We start from the raw sequence: 20,593 nt of genomic DNA on the forward strand, positions 1-20,593 counted from the left end.
TTCTACTGATTTGAGATGTCCTTATCATCTAAATTCTTATAAATACATTTGGAACTATTTTTGAACTTTTTCTTTTGTTCTACTGAATCTAACCATACCAGTCCTGAACTATTTTAATTATTGTAGCTTTGTAGTTCATTCTAATATTGAATAAATTCAGGTCTTCCCATCACCAAAAAACATCATCATTCTTTTTCAAAAAAATTTAAGCCATTCTTTCAAACTAATTTTGTCATTTCTAAAAAATAATTACACTGGTATTTTGACTGGATAAAAGACAATCTATAGATTGATTTGGGGAAAAAATATATTTTTTTGTTTTTTAAATATATTTTATTGATTTTATACAGAGAGGAAGGGAAAGGGATAGAGAGTTAGAAACATCGATGAGAGAGAAACATCGATCAGCTGCCTCCTGCACACCCCTTACTGGGGTTGTGCCCGCAACCAAGGTACGTGCCCTTGACCAGAATCGAACCTGGGACCTTTCAGTCCGCAAGCCGACGCTCTATCCACTGAGCCAAACCGGTTTTGGCTAAAAAAATATATTTTTAATATATTAAAAATTCACGTCCAGCCCTAGCCGGTTTGGCTAGGTGGATAGAGTGTCAGCCTGCAGACTGAAGGGTCCAAGGTTTGATTCCAGTCAAGGGCACATGCCCCGGTGGTGGGCTTGATCCCCAGTGGGGGGCGTGCAGGAGGCAGCCAATCGGTGATTCTCTCTCATCATTGATGTTTCTATCTCTCTCTCCCTCTTCCTTCCTCTCTGAAATTAATAAAAATATATTTTAAAAAAATTCACGTCCAAAAATACTACAAGTCTCTTCTTTTAATCAATATTTTACATTCCTTAAATCTTGTTTACTTCTAGGTATTTTATTGTAACAGCTAGAACTTTCATGATATTACATAATTGTGAAAGTACACATTTTGTTCTTGACTTCACTGAAATGCTGCTACTATTCCACCATCAAATTTAAATGTTAACTGAGAGTTTGGAATATAAATTCTCTTTCATATTAAGGAATTTTGCTCCTAATCATAGTTGACTAAGTTTGGGGCAAATATTGATTTTTAAAGAATTTTTATTAAAAGGCTTAGAATATATTGAAGTCATCATATGGTAAAATGATAGAAACGGTTATAGTATAAAAATGCTAACAAAAAAAAAGCAAGGAGATATACTAGTACTAAGAGACAAAGCAGAATAAGTTAGCCTTAAATAGAATGAAAATATTCGTCTTTGAAAATCACTAAAATCATATAAAATGTTAAAATGGCAAATGAAGACATGAATTTATTTTATGTGTTGAATAACGCTGCATCAAAATAGATAACAAAAAAACTTCCAGAAATTGGAAAATAAGAGCAGTAGGACATGTTAACCTGTTACCAAGACTTCTCTCAGTCATTTATCAATCTAGTAGGAGCTACAGAATAAATACCAGCTTTCATTGCTGACAGGTTCCCTCCTGCCTACTCATAACCCCCGCCCCCAACCTCTCTCTTTCTCCACAGAATACTGAGGAGAGAGAGAGTTACCAATCTTTTCTTAGACAGATGGCGGGCACAATGTAAAACATCTTCCTACTTATTCAGGCTATCTTGTTTCAAGAACGGAAGCCATTGAAGGCAAGTGCTAAATTCTGGATATGTTTTCCTCATTTCTGGTCCATCTTTCTTAAAATTAGGGTCAATTCCTCTAATATTTTCATATTAAAACAGTATCTGTTGGTCTTAGATCAGCACAATGGGAAAAACCTTATATACCTCAAAGTTCATATTATACAATTGTACACATTAGGTTTACTAATACTAAAAACTTTATACAAATCTTAATAAATTATAGCTGAAATTCAATACAAAAAAGTTCTAAGCAAAACTCACCTCATATTTTGAAAGTAATAGTTAGACCATGGATTCGAGAATCTGACAGCTTTGGTTTAAACCCAGCTCTGTTACTTACTATAGCAACATCATTGAAAGTTCTTTATGTCTAAGTATCCCCATTTGATATGTCCTAACAAAAGTATGCACTCTCATGACTACCCCCTCAAATCTAAGGAACATTTTCCTCACTCCAAAAAAGTCCCTATTGCCCTTTGGAAGTCAATACCCATACTTTGCCCCAGAAAACCACTGAGATTTTTAGGACAATCTCTTTTAAAGAATGGTGACATATCCTTTGAAGGAAATTTACTTTTCAATTGCCCTTTGTAAGCCATGCTTAGACAAGAGAAGTACTAAATTCAATTAGGGGTAGAAAACTAACACATTTGATATTAAGACATCATACCTATTGGCACAGAGATCTTTCTCTTCTTGAAGTTTGGCTTAAACACAAAACAGCCCTATAAAAAGAAATATAAAGCATAAAGTCAAAGTAGCCAAGGAGCAGATAAATCTGTTAACCAAGTATTTTATGGATAAGCAGATTTTTTTTTTTTTTTAAAAAAAGGTGTTTCTTTAAAGTGCTAAGATAGCGCTTTTCTATCTAAGTTATAGGAGGAAAATTCTTAAACAATACAAGGACTATCCATTTCTTTCTCTTCCTTCTCATGGAATGTTCATCTTTGATTATGTTCTTTGGGACCTGATCTAAGAGACAAAGAAAATAAACTCTGATGAAATTTAAATGCAGAAAGATTCCATTTTTATAAACTTAGAGAAGAAAGAAATTAGTAGTACACATTAAAATGAAGATCAAGAAGATATAAAATAGTCTCAAAAGAAGTATCTCCATCTCAAAAGAAGTATCTGTTATTTAATTAAACTCCAACTATTAGAACCATGATGGGAAATAAATAATTTGGGCTATTATTGTTTCCTTTCTTCATCTGATAAATACATATTCATTTATCCATTACAGATCAACTCAAACTCAGCCACTCTAGTTAGAATTATTCCCTCTCCTAAGATCTCACAGGACTTGAATATCTTTATTTTTAATCACTTTCACTCTTCATCATAGTTATTTAGAGTTTGTCTCCCTAAATAGTTTCTGAGTGTCTTCAGAGCACAGATTTCATTTAGTTCATGATCATTTTCCCAATGTTTAGGACAGTGTTAACATATACATTAGGCAATCCGTATATAGAATGAATGCTTGCCAAGTAATATCTCTGGTAATTTCCTAGCTACATTTAATTTCATGTTGTTATTTGATTAGTGATATATAGTCCCCAGGCTACTGGTCCTATGTTTATTCTCCCAATCCTAAAGCATGGACAGCTTCTTAAGATTGCCATTTCTGTGGAAAATGAAAAAGTGTATATACATCTTTTGGTGTCCCCCCAAAAGATGTATATACACTTTAACAACTGATAGCTCAATTTTGAAAATGAACTGTATGTTAATAAACACTGACTTTACAATCATTCAAAGTGTGTATATCTTTTTGGGGGGACACCTGTGTATCTAGAAAAAGTCATCTCAGGGTATTTGCACTGCTAAAGACAGCAGTGCCAATATAAAGTGGCCATTTGGATTACAGGATCCAAAGTGAGAACTTTGCCCTATATACTCTTATATCTGCAGCTAGTGGAACCATTTAAAATACATACATATTTAGAAAAATCATGTGATACCACAACAAGCTTGTTACTACCTCCTTTCTATATTTATCTGCAATCAGTAAAGGAAAAGGAACTTTGAAGGAGTCAAATACAGAGTGTCAAGAAGGAATCCTAATGTATGGCAGTGGTAGTAATATGGTTAACCACTTTGAACTCCTGATCAAGGGATGGTGTTTGAGATGAAGAAGTCTAGGAGGACACCGACAGCAAGAAAATATGACAAAGAGAAGTTTAGATAGGTTAGGGAAAAATAGTCTAAAGATTCTTATTCATGTAAGGTTCCCTTCATAATCATCTCAATACAAGCATTTCGGTTATAATGCCATAAGTGCTTTCCTGGGGGTGGGAAATCTCACAATTCTGCAAGATATACAAAAATAAGAGGCTTGCCCGGGCTGGGCGGCTCAATTGGTTGGAGTGTCCTCCCATACACCAAAAGGTTGCACATTCGATTCCTGGTCAGGGCACATACCTAGGTTGTGGGTTTGATCCCGGGTCAGGGTGGATATGGGAGGCAACCGATTAATGTCTCTCTCTCACATTGATGTTTCTTTCGCTTTCACACCCTTACTTTCTCTAAGGACCAATAAAAACATATTCTCGAGTGGGGATTAAAAAAATAATACCAGGCTTATGCAACAAAAAGGATTAGAAGACAGACCATCCAAAATCTATGGAACTTTACAACCAAGGCAAAACAAAAACAGTACCAATCGTAATGATTTTTTTTTAGATACTAGCAGTTAAATCTCTTCTAGCTTGCACCTAGCAACACAGTTAGTCCTTTGTAAACTTAACCCTAAGCTTGTAGCTCCTCCTTGATATATAGTCTTGGAAGGCACTGTGCTCATAATTTTAATCAAAATGGTGTAGCCTTCTTCATTAATCTGGTTTTATACAGAGAGAAATGTCTTTGTACTTCATCTGCATTCTCAACTTTATCAGACAGCTTAACTTAAGGAGCTTCTAGTTGCACTCATATTACTAAAGGTCTTACTTGACTGTCTATAGCAGTGCTATCCAATAGGACTTTCAGTAACAAGGGAAATATAAAAATCTGCACTAAGATGTAGTCATATTAGTGAGACTGAGGAACTAAACTTTTAATTTTACTTTATTTTCATTTAAATACCCACATGTGGCTAATGGCTACAGCACTGGGCAATAGAGCTCTAAAGTTTATCTTCTTACCAACTATACTATGTCTTGCAATCCCTGGCCATCTAAGCAGCCAGTATGAGAGGATCTATATGATCTCCTCACACACACACCCTTACACTACTTTTCATTAGTTTTCGTAAGGCTCCCTTTTCTATTTCTACTAATAATACAAATTTTTCAATTCCTTTATTTAATATGCCATTTTATTTCTATCTTCTACCAAAGAACATATTCTCTTTGCTAACACCCTCCACTCCCCACCCCACTCCCCAATCCTTTACCTAACTTGTCATTTTTCAGGTCTCAGCTCAAATGTCTTTCTCCAAAGGCCTTCCCTGACCTTGGGCAATCTAGGTTCTTCTAGTTCTTCTGCTCACTCACTTAGAACTTTCTTTCTTGCTCACATTTATCTCAGTTTATCTGCTAACATTTATCACAGTCTGTGGTCAGTTTATCTGTGTTTAATGTGTTTCTTCAGAGCAAACACTGAGTCTATTTTGTTAACCCGTGTATCCTGGTACCTCATGAAGTGTTTGGCACAATAAACATTTGAGAAGGAACGAGGACGGGTGACTGGAGCACATCCTCCGGACAGTCGACCTCCACAAACCACAAGTTAAAAATCCTCCTAGCCAAAACACTAAGGCAGGTGAGCGTCTTCGCTCCCCAAACAAGGTTGGCCTGAACTGGACCTGGAGCCAAGAGCTCAGCTCCGACCGCCACACCTTCCCCTGAAGTCGGTACACCTAGGCCTACGTAACCTACGCTTCATGCCTTCCCCGAAAGGGGATGATGTTGTGGCGGAGTCTTAGTGGCCGCCCGCCCCCGCGTACCTTGGACACCGAGGAGGTGGCCATGGTCCCGGCGGCAGAATGGAATCCAGAAACTCAGGATTTCCCGCGCTCCTTCGCGGCAGCAGGGCAGAGGTTAGTGACGAGCCACTGGGCTTCTTGATTGGCTGGCATCACCCTCGAGGCGGGTTTCCGGCGCGTGGAGGCGGGGCTTCAGAGGAGGGCGGGGCGTGGTTCCATCTGGAACCTCTGGGGCGCACTAGGTGGAAGTAGACATGGCGTGCAGCTTCCGCAGGTCCATCGCCTGTCAGGTACGGTCCCAGGAACGGAGCCCCGCACCCCCAAAGCCGTTTCACCGTTGTGGGCCAGTCCTCAGTCAGCGGAAGGGCGGGTTCTGAGAAAACCCCGTTTATTTCTGCCGCTTCCTCACCGTCCTCTGGAGATGCTTCAGCTGCTGAGGCAAACCCAGTGGAGGATCTGGCATGCGGCTTAGATCAGTTTTCAGGGTGACAGGTAAACTTGGGAAGGCACGCGTTGCTTCCCTCACTCCTTCCCACCCTACAGCTTTGTACGCTTTATCTGGGTAGGAAGGTCACGGGGCCATGATTAGACCCCACAGAAATTAACGTTGACCTAGTGAAATCAGGAGGCTTTGGCTAACATGAATGATAAAGGTTTATTCAAGGTCTTAGAGTTTGAAAAGCGAAAATATAGCAGTGCAGTACCCAGAGTGTTCTGAAGAAAGAAAAACTGCCGGTTCTTATAGAAGAAAGGAAGTTCTTGGGAAATAGTTCTGCATTCTTGCCCTCTGAACTCCTAGGTGATAATTAGGCAAACTTTTTGACTCGAGGGCCACAATGGGTTCTTAAACTGAACCGGAGGGTCAGAACAAAAGCATGGATGGAGTGTTTGTGTGAACTAATATAAATTCACAGTAAAGGAGCGGAGGGGAGAGCAAGAGAACCGGATAGAACAGCCGGATCCGGCCCGGGGGCCGTAGTTTGCCCACGGCTAAGCAGTGGTTCTCAAGCCTTGGCTGCAGACTGCAATCACCTGAGGACCATTAAAAAATACCCAAGCCCAGGCCCCCGTGTAGGGGGCGGGGGGGAGGGTCTTTGAAACTCTGTCAGGTGACTTTGTTGTTCTTCCAGGCTTGATAACTACTAACCAAGGAAGACCAGGAGGCAGAAAGGTATAGTGCAGTGGTCCCCACACTTCTCTGCACAGTACAATCAACACAAGAACTTATTAGCATCCTGTTGCTCACATCACATCCTGTGCTAGTTAAATCAGAATATTTGCATCAGTGTTTTCTAAAGATCTCTGGGTCATTCCACTGTGCAGCCAAGGTGGGAGCCCTTGGTATAGTGATTAAGAATACTGACCATGAGGACATGTGGGTTTAAATCCACCTTCTCTAGTAGGTATGTAAGTTCTCTGTCCCTCATTTGTAAAATCTGGAAAATTATTTAGCTACTTTATATAGGATTGTCATTAGAATTTAATGAATTAATACGTATATAGTACTTGGGGGTTGTGTTTGGTACGTTGTATACACTCAATAAATATTGTTCATTCTGTTACATTAGAGTGCTGATGACGGTATTTTGAATCCCCTTGCTACACTTCTGATGTGGGAATCTAGTTATACATTACTCTCAGTGAATGCTTTAGTCCCACATGAGGTTAGGTCACCAGAAAGCTACGTATCTGAACCTTACTTAATTTTCAGTGAAAATTCCTTAGCAGTACTTTTATAAAGTCAGGAAAAAAGAAGGAAGGAAGATAGAAAAACTGGGTAGATATGCTTTTTATAAAAATTGTAATGAGTTTTTATTTTTAGGTTTGCTTCTTTAAAAGTTTTATGATGAAAAATGTCCAACTACTAAAAGTGTAATAGTGTTAGGATTCCCCATGTACGCATAACTGAAATATTGTTTTAAATAAGAAGTATTAAACATAGTTTTGCTTGAACTTAATGAAAGAAGAAACCAAAGTGCAATGCAAAGAATTATTGATGTATTTTCTACATGAGTCCTCTGCAGTTAAGAGATTATGCAGAACAATACAATTTGGAATGTTTCTTTAAAATCTTGATGTTTCATATTTAGAAAATACCAACCCCTGGCATGAGAGACAAGGACATTAGAACTCTTATAGTTGGCATAACTTTCCTCTACCATTCCTAATTTGTTTGGGTAACTTTCTCACTCATTTTTAACACTCATAGTCTGTTTATTAGGCATATATGCACAACTTGTCTGCTATTCACTTTATATTGATTTGGATAAGATGCTTACCATTACTTTTCCTGGTTACATAGCTTAATTGGCTGGATTTCTTTATAAGTAGGTTTTTCAAGAAGGGCTCATGGTGCTTTATTTTTTTTCAAACTTTACGTAAAAAAAAAAGAAATTATGACTTCTCAGATAAAATAATCTTGGACGTATCAAAAGGTTTAGTTATTTAAAAATTAGCATGTTTAGAAATATCAAAATAGATTTGGAAATATAAAAAATCATCATTTTTGAAACAAAGCAATAACAATATTGTTTAGTTCTGATTTTGAATTTTCCAAAGACTTATACCATAGATGCAAATGCATACAACAATCCAATGTTATTTTTTAAATTTCCAATTTTTATATGTTGGCAACTAAAGCAAACTAAAAACTGAGCAAGTGAAACAAATATGCCCATCTGCAATTTTTCTAGTGGATTAATGTAGTCCTATATAATATCATTGCTAAATTATTTGCTTTAACCAGGTAACATGAATACAAAGTAAAATGCTTCTTTTCATCTCTAGATTTTTTATTGGATGCTTTATCTTTTGAAATTTAGTAACTTAGCCTGATGTTTCTCTGTTAAATTTTCTGTGTTATATTTTCCTGACATAGTAATTTACTTTTGATCTGTGGATTCAGTTTGTTTCTCTTTTTTAATGAAATATTTAATCATGGAGAAGAAAATAGATAGTATCCATGTACCCATTACTAATTGGGATGCATTCATAGGTTGTAAGTGACATGCACAGATATGGTAAACACAAAACCTCATATGTGAGGAAAGAGAATTTGCAAGTAGGGATGAGTAGCCAGGAGATTTTAATATTTACAATAATTTATTTTTCAGTTATTAAATTTTATTATTTTTTTAAATCCGTACCTGAGGCTATTTTCCCATTGATTTTTAGAGAGAGTGGAAGAGAGGGAAAGACAGAAATTTAAATGTGAGAGAAATACATCGATTGGTTACCTCCTGCTTGCTCCCCGACCAAGGCCATGGCCAGAGAGGAGCCTACAACCGAGGTACATTCCCTTGACCTGAATGGAACCTGGAACCCTTCAGTCTGCAGGCCGACACTCTATCCACTGAGCCAGACCAGCTAGGGCCAGTTATTAAATTTTATATAAGTGGTAATCAAACTGTAATTATCCTTCTGCAACTTGGGTTTTTGTTTGTCTGTTTGCCTCAATTTTTAAAAAATATTTATAAAGGGTATGGAGGTTTAATTCTTTCATTTTACTGCAGAGTGGTGTGCCATTGCCATAATATACCACAATATAGATTTGGTTTTTTATTTCAGGGACGTTTTTCCTATTATTGAATATTATGCCCTATTTTCTCCCATCACTTGGTCACACCTGTGATTCCAGCTGCCACTTGTGTGAACAGTTTCACATGTGCTCCCATTCCTTATTGCTAACAGCATCCCATTCCGTTTTTGAAAGGCTGCTAATCCCAGCCTATGGGCTCAAGTGTGGTGGAGTTAATGTCAAGGACAGCCCTCAATCAATAGGTGGATGGAGGCTCCTGCTTCCTATTTTTGGATGGACAGTTTTGGTGGGCATCGTGTATGCTTCTTAGGAGGCAGTAAGCAATGGAAATTAAGCCCCCATTGCCTATAGTAGTGGTCTTGATGGCATAATCTTATATTTGCTTTTTCTCCTTCTCTTTTACTCTCTGCCGATCACATCTGCCCTCAGGATTCACCTCCCAAATAAACTATCTACATACAATCCTTTTCTCAGTCCCTGCTTTTGGGGGAGCCAAGATATATATCAACAAATACTTTTACATTTTCTTAGGTTTTGTTGATTCATTTCTATGGCTTCTGATAAGTGAGACCAAGTTAATATCTTTCCTTGGCTATCACTTTTTGAAGAGTGGCTTTGTTGGGCTTTGTCTCTATCCTTATGTCTTTGCTACTGGAGAACCAGTGTGCCTATTATCCTGTCCTCTTCTTCTACCCTTTTTATATTTTAGGGGCATCAAATATACTAAGGGTGGATTATCTTTATGCATTTTTTATATTGCTCTGATTGCTTTAATTACAGATCTTGAATCACTTATGAAGAATGTTTTTGTATTTATTAGGCTGTATTTTTCTTTCAGACAAGAGTTCTTTGATCTACTATATGCCACATTCCTTCTCTTCTGTAATTTTCTTTTCCTCCCTCTCTTCTCCGCTTTACTTCTCTCTGTTTATTTGCCTATTTGTGATGCTTATTCTTTCACATCTTGCTCAGGCTTGTCAGCTCTGCTCAACTCTGTATTTGTTCCTGCATTGTGTGGATGACTTCTTCACTCTCCGTTTCAGATTTGTTCTTGGCTCACCTCGCTTTTGTGGTTACAAAAATATAAACTCCGCAGCTCTCCATTCCCCTTTTGTCTCTCCGGTAGGTCGTGGTGACGTGTACACATATTCCTGAACTCCGACTTAGCATATTAGGTTTCTACTAGCTAGCCCTGATATTTTTCCATCTTCCCATTAAAGTTCCTTCTCTGATTCTTTCTACCCATGCAACACCAAATCAAGATTTACTTCCTGTACTTGGGGAATGTGTTGTGTTTCTACTGGGAGGCTCCTCGGAGTGTGCTGTCCTAGAATCTGCACTTAGGCTGGAAAGTGCTGAAATTCACTTCTCTGTTTACTCTTTCTCTCCCGAAACTTTGTAGCATCACCTATTCATCAATGGGGAAAAAAAGGAATTTATTGAAAAATTTTTTTTTCTCTCCAGATTTGGGGTATTAATGAGAATTGTTAATTCAAGTTAGGAGACTTGCCGAACAGGCTGCATCCATTCCTCTTCAGAATCTTCTGTATCTTTCCTTGGCTATTACTTTTAAGTTTATATCTTTGGACTGTGCCTAGCTGTTGTATTTGTTAACCTACAAATAACATACATACTTATAACCTACAGATAACCTACATACTTATTACGTACCTTCCTTCCTTCCTCCTCTCCCTCCTTTTCATTTTAATTTGAAAATAGGTGGGAATTGGGAGGTGGGAGATTATATACAGAAGCCTTCATTCCACTACTTTATCCCAGAGTATTATTTCTTTTAGAGTTTTGTTTTGTTTTTAATTGTGGGGAAAGATACATAACATAAAATTTACCATCTTAACTATTTATTTGTAAATGTACAGTTTAGTAGCATTAAATATATTCACATTGTTATGCAACCATCACCACAACCATCTCCAGAATTCTTTTAATCTTGCAAAACTGAAACTCTACTCATTAAACAGTAACTCCCCATTGCTTCTTTTCCCCCAGTCCCTTCTTTTTGTTTTTTAATTTGCATCATATAAGAATGTTTCTGTGCCTTTGTAAAACTACTATTGAAGATAACTTTCTATTTTGGTGTTCATATCTCCATGTGAATATAACTTGGTCTTAGAATTTACTTTTAGGAAAAGTTGGTTCCTCCTGACTTGCTACATCTATTACTAGATAAAACATGCTGTGTGGTTATGCCCTTTGTACCTTGGTTTCCAAGAAGCATAGTAACTATCTTTGCATGGTTTTCTGGTATAATTTTACACCTCTATTTTATTTATATGTTCTTAAGCCCCCCTCAGAGCCCTTCTGGAGCAAATGTAATAAAAAAAGAAACATTTAAAAGTAGTTTTTAGTTTATATAAGAAATTTTTTGTTTTGTTCAATTGAACGTAAACTTTAAAACTTTCCTACGTCACTTTTCTTTTTTCCCAGCAAAGTTTAGTTGTATTTAAGAAAGGCAGAAAATGTTAGTGGTTATGGATGTTTTGAGATGTAGAAGGAAATAGGAATTTATTACATCCTTATGTGACACATTTCTCTTAATCCTCACAAGAGCCCTACCTGGTTTCTTATTTAATAGATTTATTATCCCCATTTGTCAGATGTGAAAACTTAAGTTCATGCATTTAAAATGACTTTTCCAAGGATGCAAAGCTAGTAAAACTAGAACTGGAATTTGAACCCCTTTTTTTCTAAGAGAAATTATAACAGAACCTTTATTTCTGAGAATCTGTATTGGCAGGAACATTTTGTAGTATAAACATGAAGTATTGCAGCTTTCATTCTATAAGTGCTTTGAAAATATCTACTTCTGAGAAAATATCCTAAAGAAATACTTTTTTGTAGGGGATACAGTAATGGCAGTTCCTAAAGACCAGAATTTAAAAATAAAGACTGCACTTTAAAATTTAAAAATCAACCTTTACTAGATCAAAGCAGAAATGTCCAGAGCATCTTAAAGATAAATGACAGCTCCAGGTCAGCAAGTTTTTACCTTTTTTTTAAATGTTTGTGAAATTCAACACATTTTTTTATTTTTATTTTGAAGGTAATACTACCAGTTAGGAGACAGTGCTTTTAGTTTTATTCTTCTCCAGAATAGTTACAAACACGTCTGAAGATTTCTTCTTACATTCTTTACTTCCTATTTACCCCATTTCTCCCTTGTCTTCTCCCTCAACAGCCATGGTTTGTCCATTGCAAAGTCTTCATAAAAATTAAGGAGTCAAGGAGGAAAGATGAAGGCAGTTCTAAATTCATTATGGCTATACTGCTATCTCACTCTTTTCATGCATAGCTCATTGAAAGGATATATGTATGACATGGGTTGGGTGTAGGTTCTGGCTTTAGATTGCTTGTGTTCACATCTGAGATTTTTCACTTAGGCATGTTACATAAATTCTCTGTATTTCAGTTTCATCGTTCTTGAAATAAATTCTGTAATAGTGTAACAGTCATGGAATTATTTCAAGGAAAAATTAAGGCATGTAAGATGTGCCTGTCATGTAAGAATCCTATATAATAAAGAGCTAATATGCAAATGGTTATCATGCCATAACGCCTTAAAATGGCTCACTCAACACTGGGGAGAGAGGGATGGGGACCAGCCCGGCACAAATGAGCTCACAAGAGAGGAATGGGGACCAGCCAGGCTGGAGCCCAGGAGAGGGAGAAGCCGTCCACCCTGCGGTTCCGGGTGGCTGCGGCTCAGCCAAAGCCATCTGACCACGGTCCCCTGCAGCTGCGACTGGCCCAGGCGAAGCCGGCCTGGGTCCTGAGTGCCTGCAGCCGGCCAGAGGGAGGGAAGCCCGGATCCCGAGTGCCTGCAATCGGCCGGAGGAGGTCCCGGGTGCAGGGCGAGGCAGAGACGGTTAGGGGCGATCAGGCCAGCAGGGGAGCAGTTAGGGGCGATCAGGCAGGCAGGCAGAGGTGGTTAAGGGCTATCAGGCAGGCAGGCAGAGGGGTTAGGGGTGATCAGGCATGCAGGCAAGCCGTTAGGAGCCAGCAGTCCCGGATTGCGAGAGGCAGTCAGACATCCCCTGAGGGGTCCCGGATTGGAGAGGGTGCAGGCAGGCTGAGGGACCCCCTGCCTGTGCACAAATTTCATGCACCAGGCTTCTGGTCATTCAATAAATAGGATTGACTAAGGCAATAGTTGATAACTATAGCTATGCATTATATTCATTCAAGGAACTTTTTAAAAATACAAATGCCCCTGTTCTTGCTGTTCTAGCTAACCTTTAATAGGGCCTGGGGATCATATTTTTCTCCCATTATTTATTTGTTTATTTTTAAGTGCCATGAGATTTTTCTCTCTCTTGTTCATTGCTGTATCCCCAATTTCTAGAACAATACCTGGCACAAATTAGGTACTCAAATACTTTATTAATGAATAAAATGAATTATCTTTGATTCCTAGTGGTTCATCTCTCTTTTAGGAAAAAACATTAACTCATTTTTAAATTTCTAAATATAAAATTCTTTTTTTGAGGAAGTGGGGAACAGTTATGTTTGTTACTTATAGTCAAACCCTCTTCTCATCCTCATTCCCTGGCAACCATGATCTATTCTTCATCCTTACAGTTTGGGGTTTTCCAGAATTTTAAATAAATTGAATCATACACTGTATAGCCTTTTGAGTCTGGCTATTGTCACTTAGCATATGCATTTGAGGCTCATTTATGTTGTTAAGTGTCTCAATATTCCTTTTTTTTTTTTTTTTTTTTTTGCTGAGCACTGTTACATTGAATCTGGAACAAATATATTAACAATCTTGCTCTGTTTTGTTTTGTTTTTCTTCATTTTTAGCTTTCCAGAGTATTGGATCTTCCACCAGAAAACTTGATCAAGTCAATATCTGCAGTTCCAATTTCCAGAAAAGAGTTAAGTATAACATACTTGTAATAATATAAAATGTTGCTTACTTTGTAAATATACCAAAAAAAAGTTACTCTTCAATTTATAGAGTAGTCCTTGAAATTAACCCTATTAGTAACCTTGTGTTGTTTTGATATTTATGCTAATAACTATAATTATGGCGAAGTCCTTAAGAAAAATGAAGAATGAGGCTCAAATTTAATTGTGTAACAGCAATTAAAAGAACTAAGATTATGGTTAGGATCTCAGGGTTTTTGAAGGACTTGGAGAGATTATATACCTGATGCTTGAATACTATTGTATAATATTTACCTGCTAGTTTTTTGTGTTTTTTTTTTTTTTTTTGTGGGTTTTTCCCCCTCCATTTGAGGACTCATGGTGTTACAGGGAACTTTTGGTTAGGACTACATGCAACCAATAGTTTGCCTTGTTGGTTACAAGGAAAAATCTCTCTCTTTGTGAGTTTGGTCATTCTAAATGATACTTGACTAGAAAACTTTAATATTTGGATAAAATACCCTCTCAGTCAATTAATAATGACAAGAAATTTGCTAGACATTTAAGCCCTAAGCTTTAGAAAAATGTAAAGATATAATCATCAGGATCATTATGTCCTTATGTTTTGTCCCCTTTGTCAGGATTTTAGATACAGTAGGATAAATATTCTTGCTTCCAGAGTTGGACTAAGAGATAAGTGGAAAAGGAAAAGAAAGCTACATGTAGCATTGTAAAAGAGAGCATCTTTAAAATGGCCTGCTGCAACTTCCTCTATATTGAGTTCTAAGGCCCACTGACCAAGGGGACCTTATAATTATACTAGAGGCCCAGTGCACAAAATTCGTGCACTCGGCGGGGGGTGGGGGGTCCTTCAGCCTGGCCTGCACCCTCTTGCAATACAGGAGCCCTCTGGGGATGTCTGGCTGGCAGCTTAGGCCCGCTCCCCACCAGCAGTCAGACATCCTTAGCGCTGCCACGGAGGCAAGAAAGGCTCCCGCCACCGCCGCTGCACTCCCCAGCCATGAGCCCTGCTTCTGGCACACTGACCACCAGGGGGAAGCTCCTGCATTGAGCATTTGCCCCCTGGTGGTCAGTGCGTGTCATAGCGACCGGTCATTCTGCTGTTCGGTCGATTTGCATATTAGCCTTTTATTATATAGGATATACACTTATGTAATGTTCCAAATCAGTTACTTATTCCATAAAGTCTCTAAATGACATTCTGCATAATCATGGGAATGTCTCTGTTTTTATTTTATGTTTCAAAGAGCTTTAATAAGCTGCACTGTCTTGGCCTATCTTGTGAATAAGATTACCTGACTGGAGCTCCTTTGGGCAGTTCCACTTTAGCACTCTGAAATGCTAAGACTTTGATTTATAGAAAATAAATACTGGGGAGGACTTTATAGTTTTCCTAGGCTACAAGTCTAAAATTATACATATTTATTTAAAACAAAGGGAATTTCTAATGCTTTGTCATAATAAAGCTAAGCGTCCTTTACAGCACTAAAACCAAGCCTAACTGTTCTATATTTCTAACTTTATTCTAAAATACTATTAAGTGCCATAGATTAAGAAATACTATTTTGGGGGGGTAAGAGAGCAACCCAAGGACTTATATGCATGCATATAAGCATAACCCATGGACACAACAGCAGAGATGAGGCTATGTGCTGGGGGGTGGGAATGGCTAGGGAGAGGTCAATGGGGGAAAAAGGAGACATATGTAATACTTTAAACAATAATGAATTTAAAAAACAACAACTCAGTAACTGTAAAAAAAAAAAAAAAGGAAATACTATTTTTGTTAATGTGGCTTATTTAATGTGATGTGAATCAATTTTCTCAGGTCTACTAGTTCAAATTTGTCAATTATGGTGGAATTTCTATTTAATACTGATCATAGTAGAGAAGATTAATAAGTCTAGGGATTTCACAACAAAAACTCCTCAGAAATAGTGGAAAAGTAGCTATTGCTTTTTAAACTCTCTTTTAATTTAAACAATAATAAAGTAGAGGAAATGGATTACCGTAATGACCCCTACGTGCCCATCAGTTACTGTCATGTCTCATGGCCAGTTTTGTTTCATCTATACTGCTATCCACTCTCCTTCACAATGGGTTATTTTGACAGTTACTGCTTTTATAGTCTAGATGTTATGTCTTGTTATAGGTTTTTCTTAATTTGTTTTTCTATCACAAGAACAAAACAGATAATCTTAAGGAGATTTGGGAAGAATAAGAAGAGAAAAAATTCCCATTAGCCTTACTGCATTGAGACATCTGATGTTAGCAAGTTGGCATATTTCCACATTTTCTCTTTGAATATGTCTTGCAGCCTTTAAAAAAAAAACCACATAGTTATAGCCTGGCCAGTGTGGTTTATGCTTGAGCATCGACCTGTGAACCAGGAGGTCAAGGCTCAATTCCTTGTGAGAGCACAAGGCTGTTTTGGGCTCAATCCCCGGTAGTGGTCTTGCAGGAGGCAGTCAATCAACATTCTCTCTCACTGCCAAGCAGTTTGACTCAGTGGATAGAGCGTCGGCCTGGGGACTCAAGGGTCCCAGGTTTGATTCCGGTCAAGGGCATGTACCTTGGTTGCAGGCACATCCCCAGTGGCAGGATGCAGCTGATCGATGTCTCTCTCATCAATGTTTCTAACTCTCTATCCCTCTCCCTTCCTCTCTGTGAAAAATCAATAAAATATATTTTTTTAAAAAAAGATTCTCTCTCATCATTGATGTTTCTATCTCTCTCTTCCCCTCTGAAATCAATAAAAATATATTTAAAAACAACAACAACACAACACATAGTTATAAAACTGTATGTATAATTTTTTAATCCTTTCTCTTGACATCAATCTATTTTTTTTATAAGTATCACTTTTAACAATAGCTAAATAATACTCTAATGCTCCCCTGTTGGACATTTAGAATGTTTTAAGACTTTTTACATAATTCACATTTAAGAATACATCTTTAAATAGACAAAGCAAAAGTTCCTTGTGGCTACTTAATTGAAAGCTCCCAAAAGGGAAAATGGTGAAAGAGGTCAAGTCTGGTTGATTTCCACCTACCTCCTTAAAGCATTTATTTTTCTTCTGGGTCTTTTTTACTGCCAAATAACCCTTCACATAATTTCAGAATTCATGTTTTAAATATTCCTAGTTTAACAAATTATTGTTCATCATTTTTAATAGACTAAAAGGGTGATGTTTTAAAATGCGTCCTTCTATCACTGAACTAATTGGGACTATTTGTCATGATTCTATTCTATTGCGATAATAAAATTTTTAAATTCAATTGAACTACTTTATTATTCATGTCTAGAATAAAATTGTATGCATGATTTTAAATAACTATAGAAAATCATGTGACCTCTGTGTTTCCTAGATGTTTTGAGAGCCACCCTATAGGTTTATGGTCATATTTAACCTTTTATAAATTATCCTCGCTGCATGTTAAAAATCATAGTTTTTTTATCTTTATTGTTGAAAGTATTACATATGTCCCCTTTTAAAAAAAGTCATAGTTTAATCTTTGGTATATTCAAATCTGTATAATTTCAATTAACATTGTTAGTATGGATCTTATTTTAATTTAATATTTTTTCATGAGCCGAAACCGGTTTGGCTCAGTGGATAGAGTGTCGGCCTGCGGACTGAAAGGTCCCGGGTTCGATTCTGGTCAAGGGCATGTACCTTGGTTGCGGGCACATCCCCAGTGGGAGCTGTGCAGGAGGCAGCTGATCGATGTTTCTCTCTCATCGATGTTTCTAGTTCTCTATCCCTCTCCCTTCCTCTCTGTGAAATATCAATAAAATATATTTTAAAAAAAAAACTTTAAAAATATTTTTTCATGAAAAAAATAAATCTTTGTGTTAGTTAGTCCCATTTTGTTAAATTTATATTTTCAGTGTCCCACATTATTGGCACAAATACTTGACTTAGCTGTCAGAGTCTTTTGGAAAGAATAGGTAAAATAAATACATCTAGACCTTATATGAGTTTCCAGAGTTAAAATTAATCTTTAGAATAGCAAATTGTCATTTTATCATTAGAGAATAGTCTTAGGAAAAAAAAATACAGTACAGTTTGCCAACCAAGCTAGTGAAGAACTACAGACAGAATAATTCCCAGGGCTTAGTACTGGTACTATTAAACATTTTTATTTAAAATCAGAATTAAGATCAGTATTATTTAACGAGAATTTAATTTTTTAGCAACACTATGAAGTAGGTACTATTAATACCATTTTACTCAGGTACTAGGGAGGTTTAAGCAACATGCCCAAGATCACACAGACACTGATTAATAGATGAACTTGAGTCTGTAGTTACAGCTTAACATATAATTCACACTAGGCTGCTGGATAATGGATTAAGGCTCAGGAAAATTCTTTTTTTAAAAAATTTAATAAATTTTTATTGTTCAGATTATTACAATTGTTCCTCTTTTTTCCCCCCATAGCTCCCCTCCACCCGGTTCCCACCCCACCCTCTGCCCTTACTTACCCCCCCGCCGCCACTGTCCTCATCCATAGGTGTACGATTTTTGTCCATTCTCTTCCACACCCCCTACACCCCTTTCCCCCTGAGAATTGTCAGTCCACTCCCTTTCTATGCCCCTGATTCTATTATATTCACCAGTTTATTCTGTTCATCAAATTTTTTATTCACTTGATTTTTAGATTCACTTGTTGATAGATACGTATTTGTTGTTCATAATTTTTATCTTTACCTTTTTCTTCTTCTTCCTCTTCTTAAAGAATACCTTTCAGCATTTCATATAATACTGGTTTGGAGGTGATGAACTCCTTTAGCTTTTTCTTATCTGTGAAGCTCTTTATCTGACCTTCAATTCTGAATGATAACTTTGCTGGGTAGAGTAATCTTGGTTGTAGGTTCTTGCTGTTCATCACTTTGAATATTTCTTGCCACTCCCGTCTGGCCTGCATAGTTTCTGTTGAGAAATCAGCTGACAATCGTATGGGTACTCCCTTGTAGGTAATTAACTGTTCTTCTCTTGCTGTTTTTAAGATTCTCTCTTTGTCTTTTGCTCTTGGCATTTTAATTATGATGTGTCTTGGTGTGTTCCTCTTTGGATTCCTTTTGTTTGGGGTTCTGTGCGCTTCCTGGACTTGTAAGTCTATTTCTTTCACCAGGTAGGGGAAGTTTTCTGTCATTATTTCTTCAAATAGGTTTTCAGTATCTTGCTCTCTCTCTTCTTCTGGCACCCCCATAATTCGGATGTTGGTATGCTTGAGGTTGTCCCAGAGGCTCCTTACACTATCTTCAAATTTTTGGATTATTTTTCTTTTTGCTTTCCCGGTTGAGTGTTTTTTGCTTCTTTGTATTTCAAATCTTTGACTTGATTCTTGCGGTCCTCTAGTCTGCTGTTAGGTCTCTGTATAATATTTTTTATTTCAGTCAGTGTATGTTTAATTGCTAGTTGGTCTTTTTTCATATCCTCGAGGGTCTCGCTAAATTTATCGGTCTTTTCTAGGAAATTCTTGAAAATCCTTATAATTGTACCTCAGCCTTTTGCAGCTCCGTACCTCAGCCTTTTGCAGCTCCTCTGAGTCTCCGTGTGCTTTTCTCTTTCCTTCTAGTTGTAGAATTTCCACTCAGCCAGCTTTCCTGTGGTTTTGAACTCTATATCCAGTCGATTGCTTTCCTCCATTTCTTTCATTTGTGATCTGTTTCTTTGTCTGTGCATTTTCGCTACTTCCCTGAGTTGGTAGAGTAGCTTTGTGTGTTAGGTGTTCTATAGCGCCCAATGGCTCAGCCTCCCCAGTTACCTGAGGTGGTGCACCCCTTTGTGGGCTCTGTGCACAGCCTTGTTGTAGTTAAGTCTTGATTGTTGTTGGTATCACTGGGAGGAATTGACCTCCAGGCCAATTGGCTGTGAGGATCAGCTGTGTCTACGCTGGGAGAACTTCTGTGCTGGAGACACCCTTATGAGACAAGACTTGGAAATTACAAAAGCATCTGTGCTCAGCTTGGATGGGGCAGAGTCTCAGGGCAGAGCAGACAGCCTTGGCTTCCCATCAGTCCTGCCCTGTGAGGCCTCTGGGTCTCAGTGTCCCTCGGTAATCGCTGCAAGCACCTCTGAGAGAAAGCTGCCCTCGAGTTTCGCCCGCTGCCAGACAGTCCAGTTTCTCCCAGAATGAGTCTGGGTTCCCAGAGTCTCGCCTGGAACTGGAGTTCAGTGCAGTCGGGAGCTTCCGTCTCCCACCCCCTTGAGAAAGCCACTCAGCAGTCAGTCCTTTCTGCGCGCACGCACCTCCAGACCTCTGCCTTTCGCAGCTCCCCTGAGTCTCAGTGTGCTTTTCTCTTTTCCTGACAGTCCAGATTCCCCCGTATGAGTCTGGGTCCCCAGGGTCTCTTTCTGAACTGGAGTTCAGTGCAGTCGGGACCTGCTGTCTCCCTCCTGCTTGAGAAAGCCAGCCACGCACTCAGCCACCAGTCCTCTCTGCGCGCACTTCTCAGTACCTCAGCCTTTTGCAGCTCCTCTGAGTCTTCGTGTGCTTTTCTCTTTCCTTTTAGTTGTAGAATTTCCACTCAGCCAGATTTCCTGTGGTTCTGGATGATGTCCGTTTTGTCTTTTAGTTGTAGTTTTG

At 38.0% G+C, this 20,593-nt stretch overlaps 2 protein-coding genes across 8 annotated transcripts in view; one reads left to right on the forward strand and one right to left on the reverse strand.

The window, feature by feature from the left end:
- ORC3 (origin recognition complex subunit 3) overlaps positions 1 to 5,650 on the reverse strand; it is a 60,628-nt gene extending 54,978 nt beyond the window's left edge. For 3 of the 6 annotated variants that reach the window (XM_080663745.1, XM_080663749.1, XM_080663744.1), the window contains exons 1-2: positions 5,570 to 5,650; positions 2,297 to 2,351 (exon numbers count right to left, since the gene is read on the reverse strand). In XM_080663745.1, coding sequence (XP_080519871.1) covers positions 2,297 to 2,351; positions 5,570 to 5,593 — 79 coding nt within the window. In that variant the 5' untranslated portion in view covers positions 5,594 to 5,650. The remainder of the gene's footprint in view (positions 1 to 2,296; positions 2,352 to 5,569) is intronic. The other 3 variants (XM_080663747.1, XM_080663746.1, XM_080663748.1) reach the window with 2 other exon arrangements.
- A 92-nt stretch (positions 5,651 to 5,742) lies between these two features.
- The window catches only part of RARS2 (arginyl-tRNA synthetase 2, mitochondrial), a 74,862-nt gene continuing 60,011 nt past the window's right edge, over positions 5,743 to 20,593 (forward strand). Inside the window, exons 1-2 of one of the 2 annotated variants that reach the window (XM_080666911.1) lie at positions 5,743 to 5,838; positions 13,908 to 13,981. In XM_080666911.1, coding sequence (XP_080523037.1) covers positions 5,803 to 5,838; positions 13,908 to 13,981 — 110 coding nt within the window. In that variant the 5' untranslated portion in view covers positions 5,743 to 5,802. The remainder of the gene's footprint in view (positions 5,839 to 13,907; positions 13,982 to 20,593) is intronic. The other variant, XM_080666912.1, reaches the window with a different exon arrangement.

The sequence above is a fragment of the Plecotus auritus genome (genome assembly GCF_963455305.1).
Source record: "Plecotus auritus genome assembly, chromosome: 4".
NCBI lineage: Eukaryota > Metazoa > Chordata > Mammalia > Chiroptera > Vespertilionidae > Plecotus > Plecotus auritus.